This window comes from Miniopterus schreibersii (assembly GCF_964146895.1).
Source record: "Miniopterus schreibersii genome assembly, chromosome: 15".
NCBI lineage: Eukaryota > Metazoa > Chordata > Mammalia > Chiroptera > Miniopteridae > Miniopterus > Miniopterus schreibersii.
This window is the reverse complement of record NC_138115.1, coordinates 27358686-27378647: the sequence shown is the minus strand read 5'-3', so window position 1 is coordinate 27378647 and position 19962 is coordinate 27358686. Positions and strand designations below refer to the sequence as shown.

Genomic DNA, 19962 nt, shown 5'->3' with positions numbered 1-19962 from the left:
CGAGGAAAAATAAGTACTGTTTTCACCTGTCCAGAGATAATTTTCTTAATGAAAATAGCCAGTGCCAACAGAGCTGCTGTGAGACTGGCGTCTTATTCACTTTTGGACAGCAGCTTGGCCACGTGTGCCCATGGGATTCTTTAAGGCAGACGTGCCTTTTGATCCCATCCTTCTTCTCCTGAGGGTCATCCTGATTTTGCAGCTGCCATTCACTGAGTGCCAACTGTGTGACGTACCCTGGCCCTGGTGCTCTCCACGAGTCATTGCTGATGGCCACAGCAGCCCTGCATGGCTGGTGCATCTAGGTGACTGAGAGGTGGAAGGAGGCAGGTCTGGGAACTCAGCCTTGGCCCAGCAGCCCCTCGGTGCCCTCACTCAGAGTGCTGAGCCAGGGGGTTCCCTGGGGGGTCCCTCACTCACCTTGCAACAGGCCTAAGCCTTCAAGCCAGGACAGCCAGCAGCCTCCAGGTCCCTTTCCCTTCCCGGAGATGTGGAGGAAAGGACTCAAGTCAGGCCCATGCCACCGGGGAGGCACCGCGTGCTGTGGTATGCCTGAAGTGTGGCTGGACCACCTTCACTGGGGGTGGGGACAGCGAAACCTCACAAGCTGCTCTTCCTGTTTCCCAGGGAGTCATTCCCCATGATCCTTGTGGCCAACAAGGTCGATCTGATGCATCTGAGGAAAATCACCAGGGAGCAAGGAAAAGAAATGGCGACCAAACACAATGTAAGTTGCGTGTGTGTGTGTGTGTGTGTGTGTGTGTGTGTGTGTGTGTATTGGGAGTATTGAGGGATGTATAAAAGTCAATACCCCATCACTCCTGCAGTCCTGGTCTGTGTGAATGGAACTCAAGACTGGAGGTAGTGGGCTAGATTCCAGGTAGAGGCTTAGCAGCACATGCAATGTGGGTTATTCTGTGAAACAAAACAACAGATCAGAGAGAAAGCACCCTCTTGTCAGTCATTAGAGACTCTAATGTGAGGAATAGGTGCCTTCACAGTGGACTGCAAGCTGTGGTGTACAGGCCACCTCCTGGCCCCTGACAGCAGGTCACCTCTGGGCTGCACAGAGGATTTGCTCTGTCCCATCTCTAAGCCAGTTGCCTAATTGAGCTCAGAATCTTAGGATCAGCTGCTGTTCACCGAGCCCTGCTCTGGGCCAGGCACTGTGCTGGGGAGTACTCCTCACAGCCACACATTGAGGTGGATTCAATTATCTCCATTTTACAAGGGCTCAAACTGAGGTTCACCCAGGCCACAGTGTCAGCAGACATGTTTGTGTTGTGTTTAGTTCACTGTGATGCCCCTTTGTCATCTGGATGGTCCTGGGTGGGGCTACTGGACTTCTCTTCACCTCTCCCCAAATTGGCACAGCCCATGCCCCCGGCCTCATGGGTGTAGAAGTCCCCCCTGCCTGCTAGGAATCTGCAAGGTTGCCCCTGCCCTCTGCCCAGTGGGCCCAGCTCTTTATGTAGAGGAAGGGGGCTCCCTGGGAGGTAGTTCTGCTCATCTCTGCCTTCTGTGTTCATTCATTAACCACGTCTAGGCCCTGGGAAACGCAACTCCTTTCCTTCTAGTGACAGGAGACAGATAAAAAGCAGGTTAGAGTGTGTCAGAGGTGTCATGTACTGTGGAAAAAAGTAAATCAGGGAAAAGGGTTGGGAGTGTGGGGTACAGGGGTGCTTTTCCAAATAGGTGGTCAGGGAATGCCTTGCTGGGAAGGGCACATGTCGGCAAGGACCTATAGGAAGTGGGGGAATAAGCCCTGCGGGTCACAGGGGAAAGAATGTTCCAGCAGAGGGAGTGATGGCGCAGAGGTACCCAGGCGGGAGCTTGAGGGACAGCAAGGCCTGTGAGGCTGGAGCAGGGGCAGGAGGGGCGAGTGGCAGGCGTGCGGTCAGAGAGATGGCTTATGGCCTTGTGGACTTTTACTCAGAGTGAGAGGGGAAACCTTCGGCGGGTTTTGAATGAGGAGTGAGGTGGTCTGGCTCATGGCTGAACAGCTTTGCTCTGATGGCCGTGTTGCGAATGGTCCGTGGGGACAAGGGTGGGAGCAGGGAGACCAGTTAGGGGCTGCTGTAATTACCTTGATTCTCTGTCGTGTGGCTTTGGGCAAGTATGCCACCACTTTAAGCTCAGTTTTCCCAGCTGTAAAATGGAGATACTGCCTACCTCAGGGGGGTAAGGTGAAGGTAAGGGTTAAGGGAGGTCAAGGATGTTGAGACCTACCTGGGAGGCCAAACAGCCCACAGTCATCTCAATGACTGTACTATAATCTGATAGCCTATAACCGAGGGCAGTTTCCTTTCAGGGTCATTAGAGGCTCAAGTATTTGTCAAATGAATATTTCAGAGGCCTGAGCCCTGCCCTTGTGCTTGGACCTTTGTGTCTGATCAGCTACAAGACTGTCCTCCCCTTGAAGCCCCCGCAGTGTGTGAAATCTGATCTCTCCCGATGACAATTGATGGAAAGATCCTTTATGCTGTTCTGGGCATTCGTTTCCAGCACCCTCCTGTACAGTAACAACTTCCCGTCCCCGTCATTTTTAAAGTGTTGGTCATTTTTCTATTCGCTGTGCTCTTCTTTTTCAAACGTGTTACAATGAAGTGCCTTACATTTGTCATTAGGGAAAGGTTACAAAAAATGCCCGGGTTCCTCAGTCCAGTCACAGCTGGCTGACCTCCGTCTCGTCCAGGGGGCCCGTGTGTGCTGTGTGACCCCCGCGTGCTCTTTACTCGTGGGGCAGCGGGGTGAGCCCGTCCTGACTTGGTGGAGTCCCTGTTACAGGCACGGACGAGCACTCGGGGCTGTGTCCCGACCTCATCCCTGTGCCAGGCAAGGAGTGGACGTGGCTCTCACACCCCGTCCTACGGGGTCACCTCAGCCACACCTCCCAGCACGCTGCTGCGCTTCAGCCTGCGCTGATTCCTGCACATTTAACAGGCAGACACGAGCCTTCTGGTCTGTGGTGGACGCAGACCAGACAAGAGCTGGGTGGACAGCCCGGTTGGGGTGGGGGGCGCAGACTGGCCAGGGGTCACCAGGGTGCAGAGTCCTGGCCACTGCACAGCCTCACCTCAGCCTTTACCACCCGAATCCTCTCTGGAGCCTGGGAAGGGGGGCAGAAGTCCCCCAAGGTAGAGAAATAGAACTTAGGAAGAAAAATCGGTAGAATCAGAACATATTTTAGTTTGATAAATGAAATTCCTTAGTCTTCAAGTACAGAAAAAGATCATTTGAATTCCATTTTTAGGGAGCTATTAAGTGTCTCTGTGGCTAGAGAGCAAGAGGGAGCTGGAAAAACTGTTAGTAAAACTTTCCAACCTTAAAGAGGGAGAAGCCACTGAGGGGGCTGGGGCACGTTGGAGGTGGGGTTCTGCGGGGGCTCTAAAAGCATCTGGATCCTCAGGACCACAGAGAATTTGCATGTGGATCTCAGTGCCCCTTTTACCAAAAGTACGCTTTGCCTTCCAGATTCCGTACATAGAAACCAGTGCCAAGGACCCACCTCTCAACGTGGACAAAGCCTTCCATGACCTGGTTAGAGTAATTAGGTGAGCGCCACATGCCGCCTTAGAAACGGCCTTTGCTGCAAGGTGGGCACCAGGAGGCCTGGAGGAACACTGCTCCTTCATCCCAGGCCGAGGCTGGGCACTTCTGGGCCTGTTTTTAGATTTCTTCACCCCTCTCCTCTCCCCACCTCCCTTTGCCCACCCCACTCCCTGTGAGTGAAGCATCACCAGCTAAAGGGAAGTGCCTGCTGCCTGAGGCAGCGGCTCAGCCTCCTCACTGGCCTCCCCCGTGTCCTGCAGCTTGGCTTCCCTGAGGCAGCTCCCTCCATCCTGCCCTGTGTCCCCCCACCCCACACCATAGCTGCCCTTTGACATTTCACCTGAACAACCAACATTCTGATTCCCAGGCTCAAATCACAGAGGTGTTAGCGTGTGTCCCTTTGCAGACCCCACACACAGTTGGTCTACAAGGATTGTCAGAAATCCCAGCCAGTAGTCTCTTGTACATTCCTCTGCATAGTCAGGCTTCAAGCCTTAATCACCTGGTGCTTAGGTGACTGAAACAGCCTCCGGGCTGGTCTCCCTGTCACCTACCTTTCCCATTTCCAAAATCTTCAACACATAGAGCAGCCTAGCCAGTGGCTCTCAAAACCAGCATTTAGCAGTCGCCTTATGCTGATGAACTTGGAGGCTGCTGGTTAGTTGTGAAACCACACACAGGGCTCTAACAGTGTCCTTCTCGAACTGCCAACCCCTTAGCCCCCCAATACAGCCAGCTGGCACATGCACATACACGTGCTTCAGCCTCCCAGCCGGCATCTTATGCACTCTTGAAATTATTTTTCTCGTGAGCATTTTGCCTCCGATTAGGATATGCTGTCACCAGGAGGTGACGAAGTCTTGGTTACATACCTATAGTTCCCAGGACAGGTTTTAGACATAGGAAAAATTAATGGAAGACATGTATAAAGCTGTTGTGCTTGGTTATCCTGTCATTTTATTTAAAATATGAAACATGGAAATAGAGGCTAACACTAAATAACACAGAACGTGGAGTATGATTTAAATCAACGTAGCCACAGCATGATGGCAGGAATTCTCACCAGTAGGGTGACAGGCTCTGCCCTCTCCCCCTCCCCACTTTCCTTGCCTCGGAGACACTTTCCAGGCCAGCCCTCCTCCAGAACCTAGAACAGCAGCATCTCTGCCCCCGTCCCAAGCTGCCTGGCCTCAGACCCAGGGGCAAGGGAAGAAAGGGACAGGGAGAAGCAAAGCCCATTCTGACTTTGATTTTCTGCCTTTATTGTCTCAAAAGGCAACAGATTCCAGAAAAAAGCCAGAAGAAGAAGAAGAAAACCAAATGGCGGGGAGACCGGGCCACTGGCACCCACAAACTTCAGTGCGTGATATTGTGATGGGCCTGAGGCCCCAGGCACAGTGACCATGAACTGGCCAGCCCTTGGGACCCCTCCACTGCCTAACCTCACTGAAAACCATTTCTAACCATGACCCTGACCCGAGGACTTGGCACAGGAAGGGAGAGAGGGAAGGTGGCAGGGAGGAAATGGGGTCCAGCTTCCCCGCAAGGGCACAGGCTTTTCCATGTCTCACAAGACACAAGGAAGCGGCGCCGCACAGAAGCAGCATCGGGGCCCCTCATGTTGGTTCAGCCCCGTTCCTCCCCATCTCTTGGCGGCTGTGTTGTTTCTTTGAACATAGTGTTGATTTGACGTGGAAGTGTTTACCGACCACGTCCAGATTACGGAACAAGCCATGATCCAGCTCCCCTCTTGTCTCCAGTCCTCGGTGTCTGAGTTTGGGTGTCTTTTGTAGGTTTTTAAATTATTTTAGTGATGATTATTGTACCCAGGGGGTCTGTGCCCACTGCCTGGTGGCGCTTCAAGTCTTTAGCAGATCTCTCAGACAACATGTCTGTGATATTGTCGTTGTTTTAAATTGAATTTTCCCAGCAGTGCCAAACTCAACTCACTATGAACATACAGGGACTGAGACCAGAAGTTACTGAGGGCCGAAGCTGGAGGCCTCAGGAGAAGTGGACCCTGCCCGCGGCCTGTAAACTAGAGAGATGAGAGCTGTGTTTAACCGGAGGGTTTTACTGTGGATATTAGGAAACAGAATTTTATTTTGCTGAGGGGAGAGGCTGGCACGAGCATGTCTGTTCTAAAAGGGGTTATGTTATCCTGGCAATGTATAAACTTAAGCAAGCAGATCTGCCCAATTGTTCGTGTCTTTTCCAGTCAGCAGGGGTCCAGTTCTGTTCTTCCTGCCGGGATAGGGCTTCCTCACCTGGCCTGCGCTGCCAGCGCCTCTCCCTGGCGCCTTTCCATCACAGACACACTGACACAGGCCTGCACGCTTCTCCACATCAAAGTGAGCTGTGTGGATGCCATCCGGGGCATTCTAGTTCATGCTGAATTTTAACCAAAAGTGATCCAGTACTGTTATTCCTAAAACAGCACCCAGACCTGGAACCATGCTCCCTCTGAATCAACTGACGACCACTTCTTAAGCCCAGTAAATAATTTGCAAATTTAGCATTAGGTTGCCTTTCTGGTACATACTTTTAAATATGTTTTTATTTTTTTTATTAATTTCAGAGAGAGGAAGGGAGAAGGAGAAAGAGATAGAAACATTAATGTGAGAGAATCATCAGTTGGCTGCCCCCTGCACGCCCCCTACTGGGGATTGAGCCCAAAACCTGGGCATGTGCCCTGACTGGGAATTGAACCAGTGACCTCCTGGTGCATGGCATGATGCTCAACCACTGAGCCACGCCGGCCAGGCTCTGGCACATACTTTTTGACTATAATATATGATCGGAGGAGAAAGGAAGGTTGAGGTGATGACATTGCTCCCGTTCACCTGTTTCTATGAGGGGATGTCCCCCAACTCCCTGACAATGTCCACCTCCCCCTTAGGTGCTGCTGACAAAAGCCAAAGACTGGATTTGGGGGCCAGGGTCAGGGTAGAGGGGCAGCAGGAATGGCAGTGCACCCCTGAGAGGAGGTCAGAAGACGAGGTGGCACAGCTAGTGACCTTATTTTCCAAATGTTACAAATCAGATCACTAGGCAAACTGGAACATCCCTAGCAGGTGGCCTGGCCACTGTTTGGAGAAAGAACCCTGGGGAAAGTGAGTGCATGGCTGGACGTCGGGACACCGGGATCCTTCTCCAGTTTTGAAAGTGTGCTGAGTTCCCAACCGGGCAAGATCATGAGCACCAAGGGGCTGGCCTAGGAGGGATTCTGCTGCAGAATGAAACAGTGGAGACTTTTGTTAGTTGGAAATCAAACTCCTTTATTTGTCAAAATGCCCCTTTTTTCTGACCCTTAAAAGGAAGGATAATAAAGACCATTCCAAATCAGGCACCTCACTGCTTCGCAAGATCCTATAATGTTAATGAACGGGCATTTTAAACACTAACAGGACGAGGCTCTTTCCAACCTTATGCTCCTCTGAGCCAGCAGCCCCGGACGCAGTTTGACGGCAGCTGCAGTCTGGTGAGGAAGAGGCGAGGCAGGTGGGAAGACGTCGGGATGGAGATGCATCGCATCGAGGCAGTGGTGGAGTGGCACAAGGAGCCCTGCACAAGGGGCAGTGTCCACTGTTGGAAAGCATCTACTCGGCACAAGCCACTGCCAGCACACCCTGCCCACGGTGAGCCTGCAACTCCCTGAGCACTACACAGGGAGTCTTGGAAGCAGATCAGCTGACATAGAATGAAGCCCTTAGCCATGAAGGTAACCAGACAAGGGGGCTTCAACCACTGCAGGTACCCTGCCCAACGGGGGCAGTGCATCTGCCCTGCCCTAGGCCTCGCCTTCCAGGGCGTCCATCCCACACTCAGCCCACAGCTTAACTCCACAGTGCCCAAGAGAGAAACTGGCTAAGGGATGGCCTTCTGCGGCCCCTGCTGTTGAGCCATTGGTCAGCCTTCATCTCCCATGACCTCATTTTCCTCATAGGTGAGATGGGTAAAAACACTTTTAAAAGATAGTTCTTAGTATTTTAGAGAATTGTGGGCTCCTGTGGCCGTGAAGGCTTCCAGACAGGCCAGAGTGGAGTGTACCCCGGGGCATCCCCAGTACATTTTCTCCATGGTCACCTGGCAGGGTCAGTCTGGGAACCAGTTGGCCAGGCTACTTCATGACTGAGGAGCCCCACGGGACTTGTGTCTTTCGTGACATCCTGGTGTTCCCACTGTTTTTCCGGACTACCTGAATAGTACTTCCCCTGTAGCACACCCTTCCTGAAATCCCCTTACCCCATGCCTTTGCCACTGTGTGCTCTCAGATTTCCTTCTAACATTCTGACACCCTCTCCCTTCAAGGGCTCCTTTTCTCCCCAGCAGGTAGCCCTAGCCATCCTCCCCACCCCACAGCCTGGGGGTATGGCCACTGACTTCCCCTGCACTTTGCCACACAGGGGGAGTTTGGGTGGTTTTTCTTAGGACTTTGCTCCCACCTGCCTGTGGTACTTGCTGTGGAGGGTGCCTGGTAGCCTAGTGTGGCCTGTCTCACTTTGCCAGGAGACGTGACCCACTAACACGTGGTAGCTCTATCTCAAAGGCCCTTCATGTGTTACAGGAAGTCCAGAGCCATAGGCAGGCTCCCTCCATAGCAGTCCATTGGATTAGAAACTCCTTGTGGGGTTTACTTAGAATGAAAGATACTTGAATAATGGAGCGCCTGTGAGCGCCCAGCTTCTGTTACACAGTGTTAACAGGTGGCCATTGTCGTGAGACGAGAGTGATGCCTGAAGATCTCAATGATGCTTGAGCCTTTTATGTAACTTTTTATTAAGTCTTTGTGTATCTCAACTCATTAATAAAGAAAAGAAGAGGAACACTTGTCTGTCTTATTTCCTCTTACTCAAATATTCCTAAAGCTTTGCTGAGAACATTCTAAGTTGACAAGTGTCCGGCTCAGAACACCCATCTCTTGCAGGCAAACCTGAAGTAAGGAGACTGCTGGGGGCCTCGTGAGCTGTCTCCTTCCTGCACAGAGCCCGAGGAGGAGGGCAGGTGAGTGCAGTGTGTGGACACACAGCCTCTGGATGTTCAGTATACCTGGATTCAAGCTCTGCCACTGACCTTCCTGTGCCTTTGAGCAGATTCCCGGCTTTACTGTTCAGCTGCCTGGCCTGTGAATGGGGCAAGAGTGTACACCTCCTAAGTAGACTGAGGGTAAAGCAAAGTGTGGGAGCTCACGGTAAGGAGCCAGAAATGGTGCTCTTTGTAAAGGACAGCTATTGGCTTGTCTGATGTTGCTTTTCATGGAAACTGCCCCTGCCCCATCCACAAGATTGCTGTCTTTTGTACGATATGGTTTCAGTTTCCTATTGATTGAACCTGGTGGGTACTTTACCAAGCTGAGCCTCTCTCTTCTGTGTCATCAGTTCTCTCTCTACTGGATCTTTCCCATCTTGAAGCAAACAAGAGCAAAACCTTCCTTTGACCCACCTCCTCTGCCAGGTACCACCCATTGCTACTCTGCTGTCTTTTGTAGGAAGCTATCTTAAAAGAGTAACTTATACTTACTATCATGAATTCCTCTCATTCCTTCTCTCTCTCTCTCTCTTTAGTTTATTTCAGAGAGGGAGGCAGGGAGGGGGGGAGAGAGAGAATGGGAGGAGCGAGAGAAACATTGATGTAAGAGGTACATTGATTGGTTGCCTCCCATACGCGCCAGAGCCGGGGGTTGAACCCACAACCTAGGTATGTGCCCTGACCAGAAATCAAACCTGCGACCTTCCGGTGCAAGAGAGGATGCTCCAACCAGCTGGCTGGGGCTTATTTCTTTCTTTTTAAACTGCTCTAAAGAGGCTTTCACCCGTCATTTCCCCACCACCCTTTTCCAGGTCTCCAGGGGCTCCCATCATGCTGAATTCAGTGATGGGCTCTCACCCTCCTCATAGTTGATCTTCGGGCAGCGTGGGCACAGCTGATCACTCCCACTCCTTGTTGAACTTTTCCTCCACTGGCTTCTAGGATGCTGCCGTCTCCTGGTTCTTCTCCTTCCTCGGGGTCACTCCCCAATCTTTGCTGGTTCCTCCTTGTCTACCTAACCTGTTAACCGTGGAGTACCCCAGAGCTCAGTCCTTGGCCCTCTTCTCTACCTAAGCTCCCTCTCTTGGTCATCTCATTCCACCTTGGGACGTAAATGCCTTTTATGTGCTGGTGACTCCCAAAGGTGTATCTCCAGCTTGAATCTCCCAAACCCACACATGCAGTCACCTGCCTATTGGCAGCTCCACTTGGATGTCTCAAGTCGGGTTTCTCACAGTTAATGTGTCCAAAACTGAGTTCCTAATGCTCACCCTCCCGCGCCGGCTTCACCCATATCTCCCCCAGTTCAACTGGTAGCAGCCCCATGCTTCTGGTGGCTCAGGCCACCAACCTGAGAGTCATCATTAACCCCCCTCTCTCTCTCACACCCCACATCCAATCTGTCAGCAAATCCTGTTGACTCTACCTGCAAAATCCAGAGTTCACCCATTTCTCACCACCTCCACTGGTGACATTCTAGCCCAGGCCACCGTCATTCGTGCCTTTTTCACTCTCGCCCTGCACTTCATTCTCAACACAACAACCAGAGAAGGGTTGGTAAGATGGAAGTCAAATTATGTCTCCACCCCCACGGCTCTATCACATTTTTAAGACATGTCAGAGTGGACTGTGCTGTTAAACACCTAGTAATGGGCTGGTGTTCACTACCCACAAGAGAAGGGAAGTCAGATATGTTCATTCAGGCAACAAATACTTATTGTGCTCTGAGCTGCACATCAAGAGGACACAGAGGACGTTAAATCCCAGTCACTGCATCACAAGGGTTCCAGACTAACAGGGGTGATGGACCATTATGATCTGTGCACTAAGAGCAATTCCTTGTCCTGGGGGAGCCAAAGGAGAGGGGCATCATAAACCTTGTCGGTGAGGAGGTGGCTCACTGACTAGGTGAAATTTCAGGCACATATTGGGCCCACTAATTCCACTACTTTTGAAGATTGTAGGTTTCACTTTCTAAGGTTCCCAGGTCATTGCCATAATTATTTAAAATAAACTCCACCTCCATCTTCACACACTTCCGAAGACGCAGTGGCTAAAAGTCCCCAGGGGTCCTCAATGTTGGCATTGCAGCATCAGCATCACTCAGGAGCTTGGTGGAAATTCAGACTCTTGACCTTCTCAATCAGAATCTGCATTTTAACAAGATCCCCAGGTGACTCACGTGCACAGTGAAGTTTGAGTATCACTGACCTAGAACATCAACTCAGCATCAGAATGAAGTCCAGCCCTGGATTCACTGCCTCAGGGCCCCAGTCCAACCACGTTCAACCAGAAGAAGCCTCATGGGCATTCATCTCAGCAATTGTAGTTTGCACCTCTGTCTGCAACAGCTGTAGGATTCCCCCTGGCGAGGCAGTGAGCTGGGAAGTATCCCTGCAGGCAGCGCATGGCTCCCTTAACTATGGGAAGTTGGTACGAAAACGCAAGTGGGCTCCCAGTTTGCTTGTCAGACCCTCCAGTGTTTTTCTTAAAATGTGGACAACTATGTTCAATGTAAAGAACAAGAGAACTCGAACAGTCGGAGCTGAGAACACGTAAAGGCCCTGTCTTCAGGCGCTCTGAAGGTGAGCTGCGCTGCGCCAGTTCGAGGTCCTCTCATTCCCAGGACCTTCACTTTCTGGGCTCCAACATCATGCCAAATAGCATTATGATGCTAATGTGGAAAATTAAACAAAAAACAGAACACTGAATTTACAGGGATCCAAGAACTGGTGGGTGCTTTCAGTGGCGTGTGCATCCTGGCAGCGACGTGGAAACCATTCACCGACTCACACCCAGCTGCCTCGTCAAGCCGGGAAGCTGCGCCCGAGCTGATGAGCGGAGGTGAAGTAAACGGCTACATGGTTCTCAAGGTTTGGTCCCCAGACCAGCAGCTTCAGTGTCACCTGAGAACTTGGAAATACAAGTCATCTGGCCCCATCTCAAACCCATTGAGTCAGAAATTCTGAGCTGAGGAGGCCTTAACGAGCCCTCCAGGAGATTCTGATGCTCCCTCGGGTTTGAGAGCCCCGAATTAATACATGTAGGTCAAATTTAAACCCCCATCACATGCAGGTAAATGGCAGTTTGTTTTGTTCTCACCTGCAAGACAGCAGCTGGCTGTCTGGACAGAGTTGCCCAGGTCCTTCCCCTCTTCTCCCTGCATCTGAACCAAGGGACCCCAGGACAGGGTAATTAACCATGGCCCCAAGTGGCCACAGGAGGACTTGCTGACACCCCACCCCTACCAGAATCATGCAGAATTGTGTAAATAATGGAGACACAATTATATTTTATCAGTTCTCACTGGGCCACCCACCATGTGTGCCCAGCGAAGAAATGAACTGACCCCTTGCCCCTTCTTTTCTGACTTCAGGCCCTTCTGGTAGTTTCACAGCCGCTGAGAGGGAAGAGGAAATGAAAGGAGCAAAGATCCACCTACCCTTCGAAGAAGCCTGACAAAATCCTTCACTTGGCTGACACAACCTCGCACTCGCCCCCACAACATCAGAGGGAGGGGGCCAGCCTCCTTTCTCCCAGTTCCCCCGAATGACTAAGTGTGCGACCCACGCATGACTCCCCCACCGTGGTTAGCACCACCTGCCACTCAGGCCCCAACATCCTGGTCCAGAACTGGCAAAGGGGGAGAGGAAATTCGATGCTGCGACAGCCCAGGGACTACTTGGGTGGGAGCCCAGCTGGGAAACGAAGGCGGAGGAGGGATGTGAGGCAGGTAGCAAAGCCACCACAAGTCCTACGCCATCACCTGGAACTCATAACCACCTACGCCAGTGGTTCCCAGAGGACTGTGTGTTAGTATTAGAGTCGCTTCAGGAGGTTGAGGGGAAATCTCGAGGCCCAGGCCACACCCCCAGGTATGAAGGCTTGTTAAAGCTCCGCAGGTGATTCGGCTGCACAACCAGGGCGAAGACCACAGGAAGGTTCCGTGGGACTCTGGTCCCTTGAATACTATGCTTCTGAGTGATGCTTGGTTAATAAAAGAAACTACTGCCTGGTTGAGCCTGTGTCTGAGGTTATGAAGGACGCCAGTTTCCCAGCAATTTGTAAATGAACACTTACCATACGCATCTTCTCTTTTCATTGCAGAAGGTCCTCTCAGAGCCTGGCTTGACCTGTCAATTCATCTGGTCACAATCTACCATGACACCTCATTCCTTCATGTCCCTTCCACTTTTATGGAAGGCCTGGTGGTACAAAGTTAACACAATGCTTGTTAAATGAATGAATAATTATTACAGATAGCAGGGGCCTCCATGCCTTAAAACCTAAGTCAGATAGGCTCCTACTTCCCTTCTCCACTCCTAACCCCATGGCCCACGACAGCCCCAAGGCCAGCTGCAAACTTCAAAACAGTTCCCAAGGGTCAGGTGCTCAGTGACCTTTATTTCTGTCTCTGTTCCACAGCTTCCCTACTCTGAAGTTCAACTCCTGCCTCAGTTTCCACAAAGAAAGCCCACTCTCAATAACCATCTCTGAGCTTTGCTTAGGACTTGGGGGTCTCGAGGATGGTCTCTCTCTGCTCTCTGGGTCTCTCAATTGGCCATCAGCCCATGCTACAGGAGTCCCTCCACCAATCTCTCTCCCCCTCCACCGTCAGCCCTGCCCCCCCCTCCCCCCGATTCTTCCACCCTCCACTGGTTTGCCTTCCTTTGCTGTGATCCCATAATCCCTTTCTGGGCTGAAGTATGGTTCCAGTTGTTAAGAGGGTGACCAAAGTTTTCAGTTTCCTCAGGTCTGAGGGCTTTTCTGGGACATGGGGCCTTCAGTGCTAACACCAGGACCGTCCTGGGCAAACCCAGTAGTAGGTCACCCTATTAGTAAGAATAAAACTTTCACCTTGTTCTTTAACAATATGAATCACTATAAATTAGGTGGTAGTTCTCAAACTTTATCAACCATCACAGTCGTCTAGGAGGCTGGTTAAAAGGCAGGCTTTTCTGATTCAGCAGGTCTGGGGTGGGCCCGAGAATTTGTGCTTATCACAACTTCCTGGGAATGTGATGTCGCTGGTCGGGCACCACGCTTTGTAAACCCTGAATTCGCTAATCCACGTTACACATTGACAGAGTAAATGCACAGCAAATACTAGTGGCTAGCGAACATATTGTTGAGCCCTTACTGTAAGCCAGGCACTATTCTATTTATACATATCATCTCATTTAATTCCCAAGGGCAGGCCCCTGTGGTGGGTGATATGGTGCTTGTTTTACAGAGAGGAAACGAGATCCAGGGACAGCCCCGAGTGACTGAGTCTGAACTTGCACCCAGTTCTGTCTGGCTCTTTGGTTTACCACTATCCCCACCACACTGAGCATGAGTTCATCCCAGCTAGCTACCCCACCCTTTCTCTTTTTAATTTGAGGAAAATCTTTCCCTGCATCTCCCACATCCCCACCCTCTTCATAGTGAGCTGAATGCAGATCAACTTCCCCTGGTGACTCAGCAGCAGCTTTTGAACCTAGTTAGTTCACTGTCATTTTCCTGAGCTGCTGCACTGGGCTTTCTCCGAGGGGCACAGCCTCAAGTCCTGTCGTTCCTGCTGCCTTCCAGCCCTTTCTCAGGAAGGCCAGGCTAGTGCAGAGCTTAGCAGAGTAGGTGAGACCCCAGAGGCCTCATGTGCAGCCTGGGGGCCTCTGCCTCCAGCCCAGGGGAGCACCCCACAGAACAGAACCCACTTGGTCCTACTCCCTTGTGGGCAGCCTGGAAGAGTCTTTGATGCAGTGCACTACAATGTTAATGTAACAACTCCTCCCCCACAAAAAAATAAGTCCAGATTTTTTGTTCTGCCTTTGTGGTTGGCACTGCTGAGCTTCTGACATTTTTGGTGCACAGAGGCTGTCTGGGGCGGTGCCCAAGTCTAGCCCAGCTTTGCTGCTAGCTGATGACCTTAAACAAGTTGCCTGACCTCCCTACGCCTCAATGTCCTCAAATGGGTTTGATGATAATAATTGTACTTTTAGCACTATTGGGCTATTGTTAGGTTTGAATTAGATATATATTTTCAGAAGAATGACTGGCACATAGAATCTCTATTTACTTATTAGCCAAGATGCCAGAAGCAAATCATTAAATGCTTTGGGAGTGCCTACTAGTAAATACAGCCACCACTTACCGAACCCTTAGCAAGCACCAGTCATTGTGCTTTGCAGGGGTCACCTTGCTTAAGGCATGGAGGAGCTGGATGACTTGCCCAAGCACTCAGCCCAGTAAGTGGGGTGCTAGGATCCCAGTCCAGGCCAATATGTCCTTTAGGGTCCCCGCTGCCTCCCTTGTGGGGCAGGCCCTGGGCTGGGCATCAGCAAGGAGGCTCAGCCTCACCCGTCAATACTCTCCCTCGGATCACTGGCTTGGAAGGCTCTGCCCTGCACCCCCATCCTCTGGCCACAGTTCCTGTCCTCCAGCCTCTCCCCGTCTGTGTAGGCCTCTCCCTCTCCCCCAGTGCTCTTCACCTGAAAGGCAGCCTCCACACTCCACTCACTCTGCCTGTGGCCCTCTGCTCTTCTGGTCCCAGGGCTACTCTGAGCTTTGCTTTCACCATGCTCCTCTTGTCAATCAAAACACAGTCAACCTGCATGGCAGGCAAGTTGGCATCAGGCAGCAAGAGGCTTAAAATTCTCTATCCTAAAAATTCCACTCTGCTACGGAAATCATCAAAGATGCAAAGAATGATGAACAAAGCTGATCTTTGCATTCGTAAGACAAACAATTGGAAATTATCTAAGTGAACAATAATTGGGGAATGATTAAATAAAGAATGTTATGCCCATAAAATGGAATATTGCCCAGCAGTGTGAACCAGCATAGAGACTATACGTTTCCTACTCTTTCGTCATCCTGGGATGTCATCATCTTTTTGAGATCTTTGCTTAGTGGAAATGTGAAGAAAATGGCATCGAGTTCTATTTTATTTTCATTTATTTGACCACCAGTAAGACTGGACTTTTTATGGTTTATCAATTTTTATTCCTTATAGAATGCCTTTTTATGACTTCTCTTCAATTTCTATTGGAGATTTCATTTTTCTTATTAGTTCTTATATATTGTTTACTGACCACTTATATGTTATATTTATTGCAAAATTTTCCCCTAGAATGTAATTTCTCTCTTAATCTTATTTATAATTTGTTTTTTTTACATTATAGATATTTTTTATTTCACATGTCAAAGCTCTCATTTTATCCTTTATGGTTTTTGTCTTTGGTGTGATGCTAATGGGGTCTTTTCTCATCCATATATATATTTTTATAATACCTTTATATTTATACCTTTTTCCTCCAGATGACTTTATATCCATTAAATAATACAATGGAATTGTTCATACCTCATACCATTAGAGAGAAGATTAAATGTGTTAATTCATTGAAAGCTCTAGAAACAATCACTGACACATAGTAGGTGCTTTATTATTAATTTAAACATTAATTCATTGGAGATTTATTCTGGAGTTAGCTGTGAAATAGGTTTTAGCTTTGTGTTAAGCTAGTTGTCCCAACATTATTTACTCAATAATACATCCTGTCCTCATCAAAAAGCTCGTGCTGGGATATACAGAGCTCTGAGCTGGGGGCGAGGCTACTCCAAAACTCCCTGCTCACCCACTCACTCGGTACTCTTCCCGGTGCCAAGTTCAAGAGCTCTGTCCCAACAGGTTTCCTAAGGGTAGGGAGCAGAGCCAAGACATGCTCAGCCAACCGCTATCTTCATTCCCAGCCCAGGTCTAGTGCCTCTTAGCTTCAGTCTTTCTACAAACCCTTCACTTTTGGCCCCTGGGGCCAGTGAGATTCCTGTTTTCTCTAACTACACTCCTCCCGCAGCCCACTGAATCTTCTTGGCCAAGGCCGCCAACTGCCCCCCAGCCTAGCCAGCACGACCAGGTGGGAGCCTGGGCGAGGATAGCCCTCTGTTTTGCACTGGATGGTAGTGAGGAGGTGAGGGGTTCTCTATCCCCTGGGAGTCACCCAGCCAGGCTCTCTAGCTACTGCTGGTTCCTGAGTCCAGTAAGGGCCAGATTTCCATGATCCGAGGCTCAAAAATGTTAATTTTTCTTCCTTCTTATTATTCACCTCTGTGAGGAAGTTTTTCAGAAATGAAACACATTTTCTCTGAGGGGCATGGTACCAAAGGTTAGGGAGGAGATGGATTTATTGACAGAGGTGCCTCTCTTTGTTAGGCAAAGAGCTGAATGCCACCTTTTGAGGGTTCCACTGTGCTGGGCTCCTCTGTGCTGGTCAGGACAGGGGTGGGGGGGCGCTGCCCAGCCCAGAGGGCACTGTGGACAGGGCACTTGTGTGAATGGCGCCCCCTGGCCCGCACAGCGGACAAGACACGTGCTGAGAGCTTTCCCCGCGTTACTCTCATTGAGTCTGATGAGGAGGAATTAAACTCTCAGGTGAGGAAACTGAGCTTCAGAGAAGTTAAATAACTCTCCCAAGGTCTCACGGGCCTGAGTGGCACCCTAAGAGTGCCCTCCATGCCAACCCCAAACTGGGATCAGAGGGCTCTTCCTCACAAGCGAGGCGGCCTTAGCAGTTACTCCAACTCTACGTGCCAGAGCGCCCTCATTGAAAAACAGGGCTCGTATGAGTACTTATCTCTGTGTTTGTTGTGAGAATTAAATGCGTTGATGCATTCAAAGAGCTTAGAATACTGTCCATCAAGCACAGAGAAAGTTCTCAGTACCCCAGAGGTGCCGTTTTTCGCATTATCATTGAAGCAGCTCCAGCTGGCATTTGTCACCCCCACTTGAGGCTGCCCTGGCCTGCTCAGGGAACGCCTGGGAAGCCGGGCTAGTGTTGTTCTTGCCCACCAGGTGGCAGCATCGCAGAGCCAGTGTGGCTGTTTCCAGCCTCCCCTCCGAATGGTTTATAGGGGAGCCCTGGCACGCCCAGAGTTCCCAGGATATCCCAGGTAAGACCCCTCTGCCACCTGCCCACGCTCTCACCTCTGCCCTCCTGGACTTCCTGCCCTCTGGTCTGCTTGTACCCAGATAAATGGACAGTGGCGCCTCTGTTTTCGAACATCTCCGTCGACAAACATTGGGGTTTAGAAGTAAATGCTTCAGTTTTCAAACACACCTTGGAAGTGGAACATGCCACACAGCTTCCGCTGAGCGCAAGATCCTGAGGCCTGGCTGTCGGCTGTGGATCCCTCGGGTTTCGAACATTTCAGAACTTGAACGGTCTTCCAGAACAGAGTACATTCGAAAACCGAGGTACCCCTGTACACCCTGGGGACTCACAGTCTGGAATGTAGCAAGTTCACAGTATATGTTTGCCAATGGTTCACACAGGGCCAGGCCTTCTCAGAAACTGTGAGGTTTTTTAAAATATATGTTTTTATTGATTTCAGAGAGAGGAAGGGAGAGGGAGAGAGAGATAGAAACATCAATGATGAGAGTCACTGATCGGCTGCCTCCTGCACGCCCCTTACTGGGGATTGAGCCCGCAACCTGGGCCCGTGCCCGGACCAGAATCAAACTGCATTCTCCTGGACCATAGGTAGATGCTCAACCGCTGAGCCATGCCGGCCCGGGCCTCAGAAACTGTTTGATGAAGCCCTCTGGATCTAAACTTCCCCACCCAGGGCCAGGCTGGCTCCTTCTGGACTCTTCACACCAACAACCAAACCCTAATCCCTTAGGGCTGATTTCAGATGCCTTCTGGGGAGGAATTGCTCCATCTGCTTCAAGCTTCCCAGGTAAATACGAGGAAACTGGGGCCCCAAGGAGTTTTAGACAAGCTGTTCTTGATTCTCACAGGGCTCCACACACATTCACTGTCCCACTGCTGCCACCACCTAGGGAGACCCCAAGTCCCTGACCCCTGGCCTGTTTACTCAGCAAGCAGCATTTCACAGAATGTTGTGTGAGGACCTCACTCACAGATGGAGTCTATTAACAGGCAGATTCCAAAGCCCCACTTTGGGCCAGTGGTTCTCAAGATGAGGCCCCAGGACCACTGCTACACATCACCTGGGAACTTGTAAAAAAATGCAGATTCTCCCCAATCAGAAACTCTGGGGTGGCTAACAAGCCCTCCAGGTGATTCTGTGGCACTGGGAAGTTTGAGACACACTGGCCTGCACTCTCCCCTCGTCTGTGGCTGCAGAATCCCGCTCCACAGACATCACCCAATCTCTCTCTCCAGAGGTCAGGTAGGTCTAATTCATCATTTCTAAGGGGTTGAAGTGTTTTGTCAATGGTGCGGTTAGTGGGTTGTGTGGTGCGCCACCAGACATGGTTGTGATAGGTATTTTCCCATAGGTGCGGTTTTTGTTTTCATCTTGATGGAAATGTGTAATTTTTTCATTAGAGTTGCTTAGCACATAGAACCCATGGTCTATCTTGTTTCCAGCAGCTTTACTATTTTTCTCTTCTGGGGCAGTGGGAGGTTGCACTGAGACACTGATGTGGCCCTCGTACAGTATGAAGGGGGAGGAGATGCAGGCCCATGGCCTGCACCCCTCCCATAATGTTAATGAGAGCCCCTACTCTGGCGAAGGACCAGGCTTGGGAAGGGGGCAGCGTGGTTCCTGGAGGAGTGAGAGGTACCGACCCATCCTTTTAGAAGCTCACAATCTCAAATAGATTATAAACGTTTGGCAGAAAGTGTGAACTGTTCATGCCTTTCCCTCCGGGTCACCTCCAAGAGAGAAATTTCAGAGCTCAGCATTACCATCCAAATCCCCCCAACACATACGGTGAGAGAGGAAAGAAAGACTTATTTCCTGTGAAAATGGAGCTGGTGGCATCATGTAAACAAGGCTCTCTCAGTGATGCTGGAAGCTGCAGAAATAGATTTTTTTCTAATTACAAATAAACTTGTTTGTTTCTCAGAAACCTTCAACCCAATTCTTATGATTCTATGGATAGAAGTGTAGTGGGTTGAATAGTGGCCCAAAAAAGATATGCCCAAGTCCTAACCTCCAGAACCTATGAATGTGACTTTATTTGGAATTAGGGTCTTCAAAGATGTGATTCAATTAAAGATCTCATGATGAGATTATCCTGGATTTTGGGCAGGTCCTAAAGCCAATGTCTGGTGTCCTTATAAAATAAAGGAGACAAGATCAGAGACACACCGAGGGGGAAAGCCATGTGATGACAGAGGCAAAGATCAGAGTGTTGCGTCTACAGGCCAGGGCACACCAAGGATTGCTGACAGCTACAAGAAGCTATGAGAAACCCCTGACCAGGTGGTTCGCTGGTTAGAGCATTGTCCTGATACATGGATACACCAAGGTTGTGATGGGTTAATCCCTGGTCAGGGCACATACAAGAATCAACCAGTGAATGCATAAGTAAGTTGAAAAACAAATTGATGTTTCCCTTTCTCTACAATTAATCAATCAATAAAAATAAAT

The 19962-nt window shown here is 50.2% G+C and overlaps 1 protein-coding gene across 4 annotated transcripts in view; it reads left to right on the top strand.

Annotated features, from left to right (window-relative positions):
• Positions 1-6898, top strand: part of MRAS (muscle RAS oncogene homolog) — a 46817-nt gene extending 39919 nt beyond the window's left edge. For all 4 annotated transcript variants that reach the window (XM_081159817.1, XM_081159816.1, XM_081159819.1 and 1 more), the window contains 3 exons: positions 628-727; positions 3475-3554; positions 4828-6898. In XM_081159817.1, the coding sequence (XP_081015943.1) occupies positions 628-727; positions 3475-3554; positions 4828-4927 (280 nt within the window). In that variant the 3' untranslated portion in view covers positions 4928-6898. The remainder of the gene's footprint in view (positions 1-627; positions 728-3474; positions 3555-4827) is intronic.
• The last annotated feature ends 13064 nt before the right edge of the window (positions 6899-19962 follow it).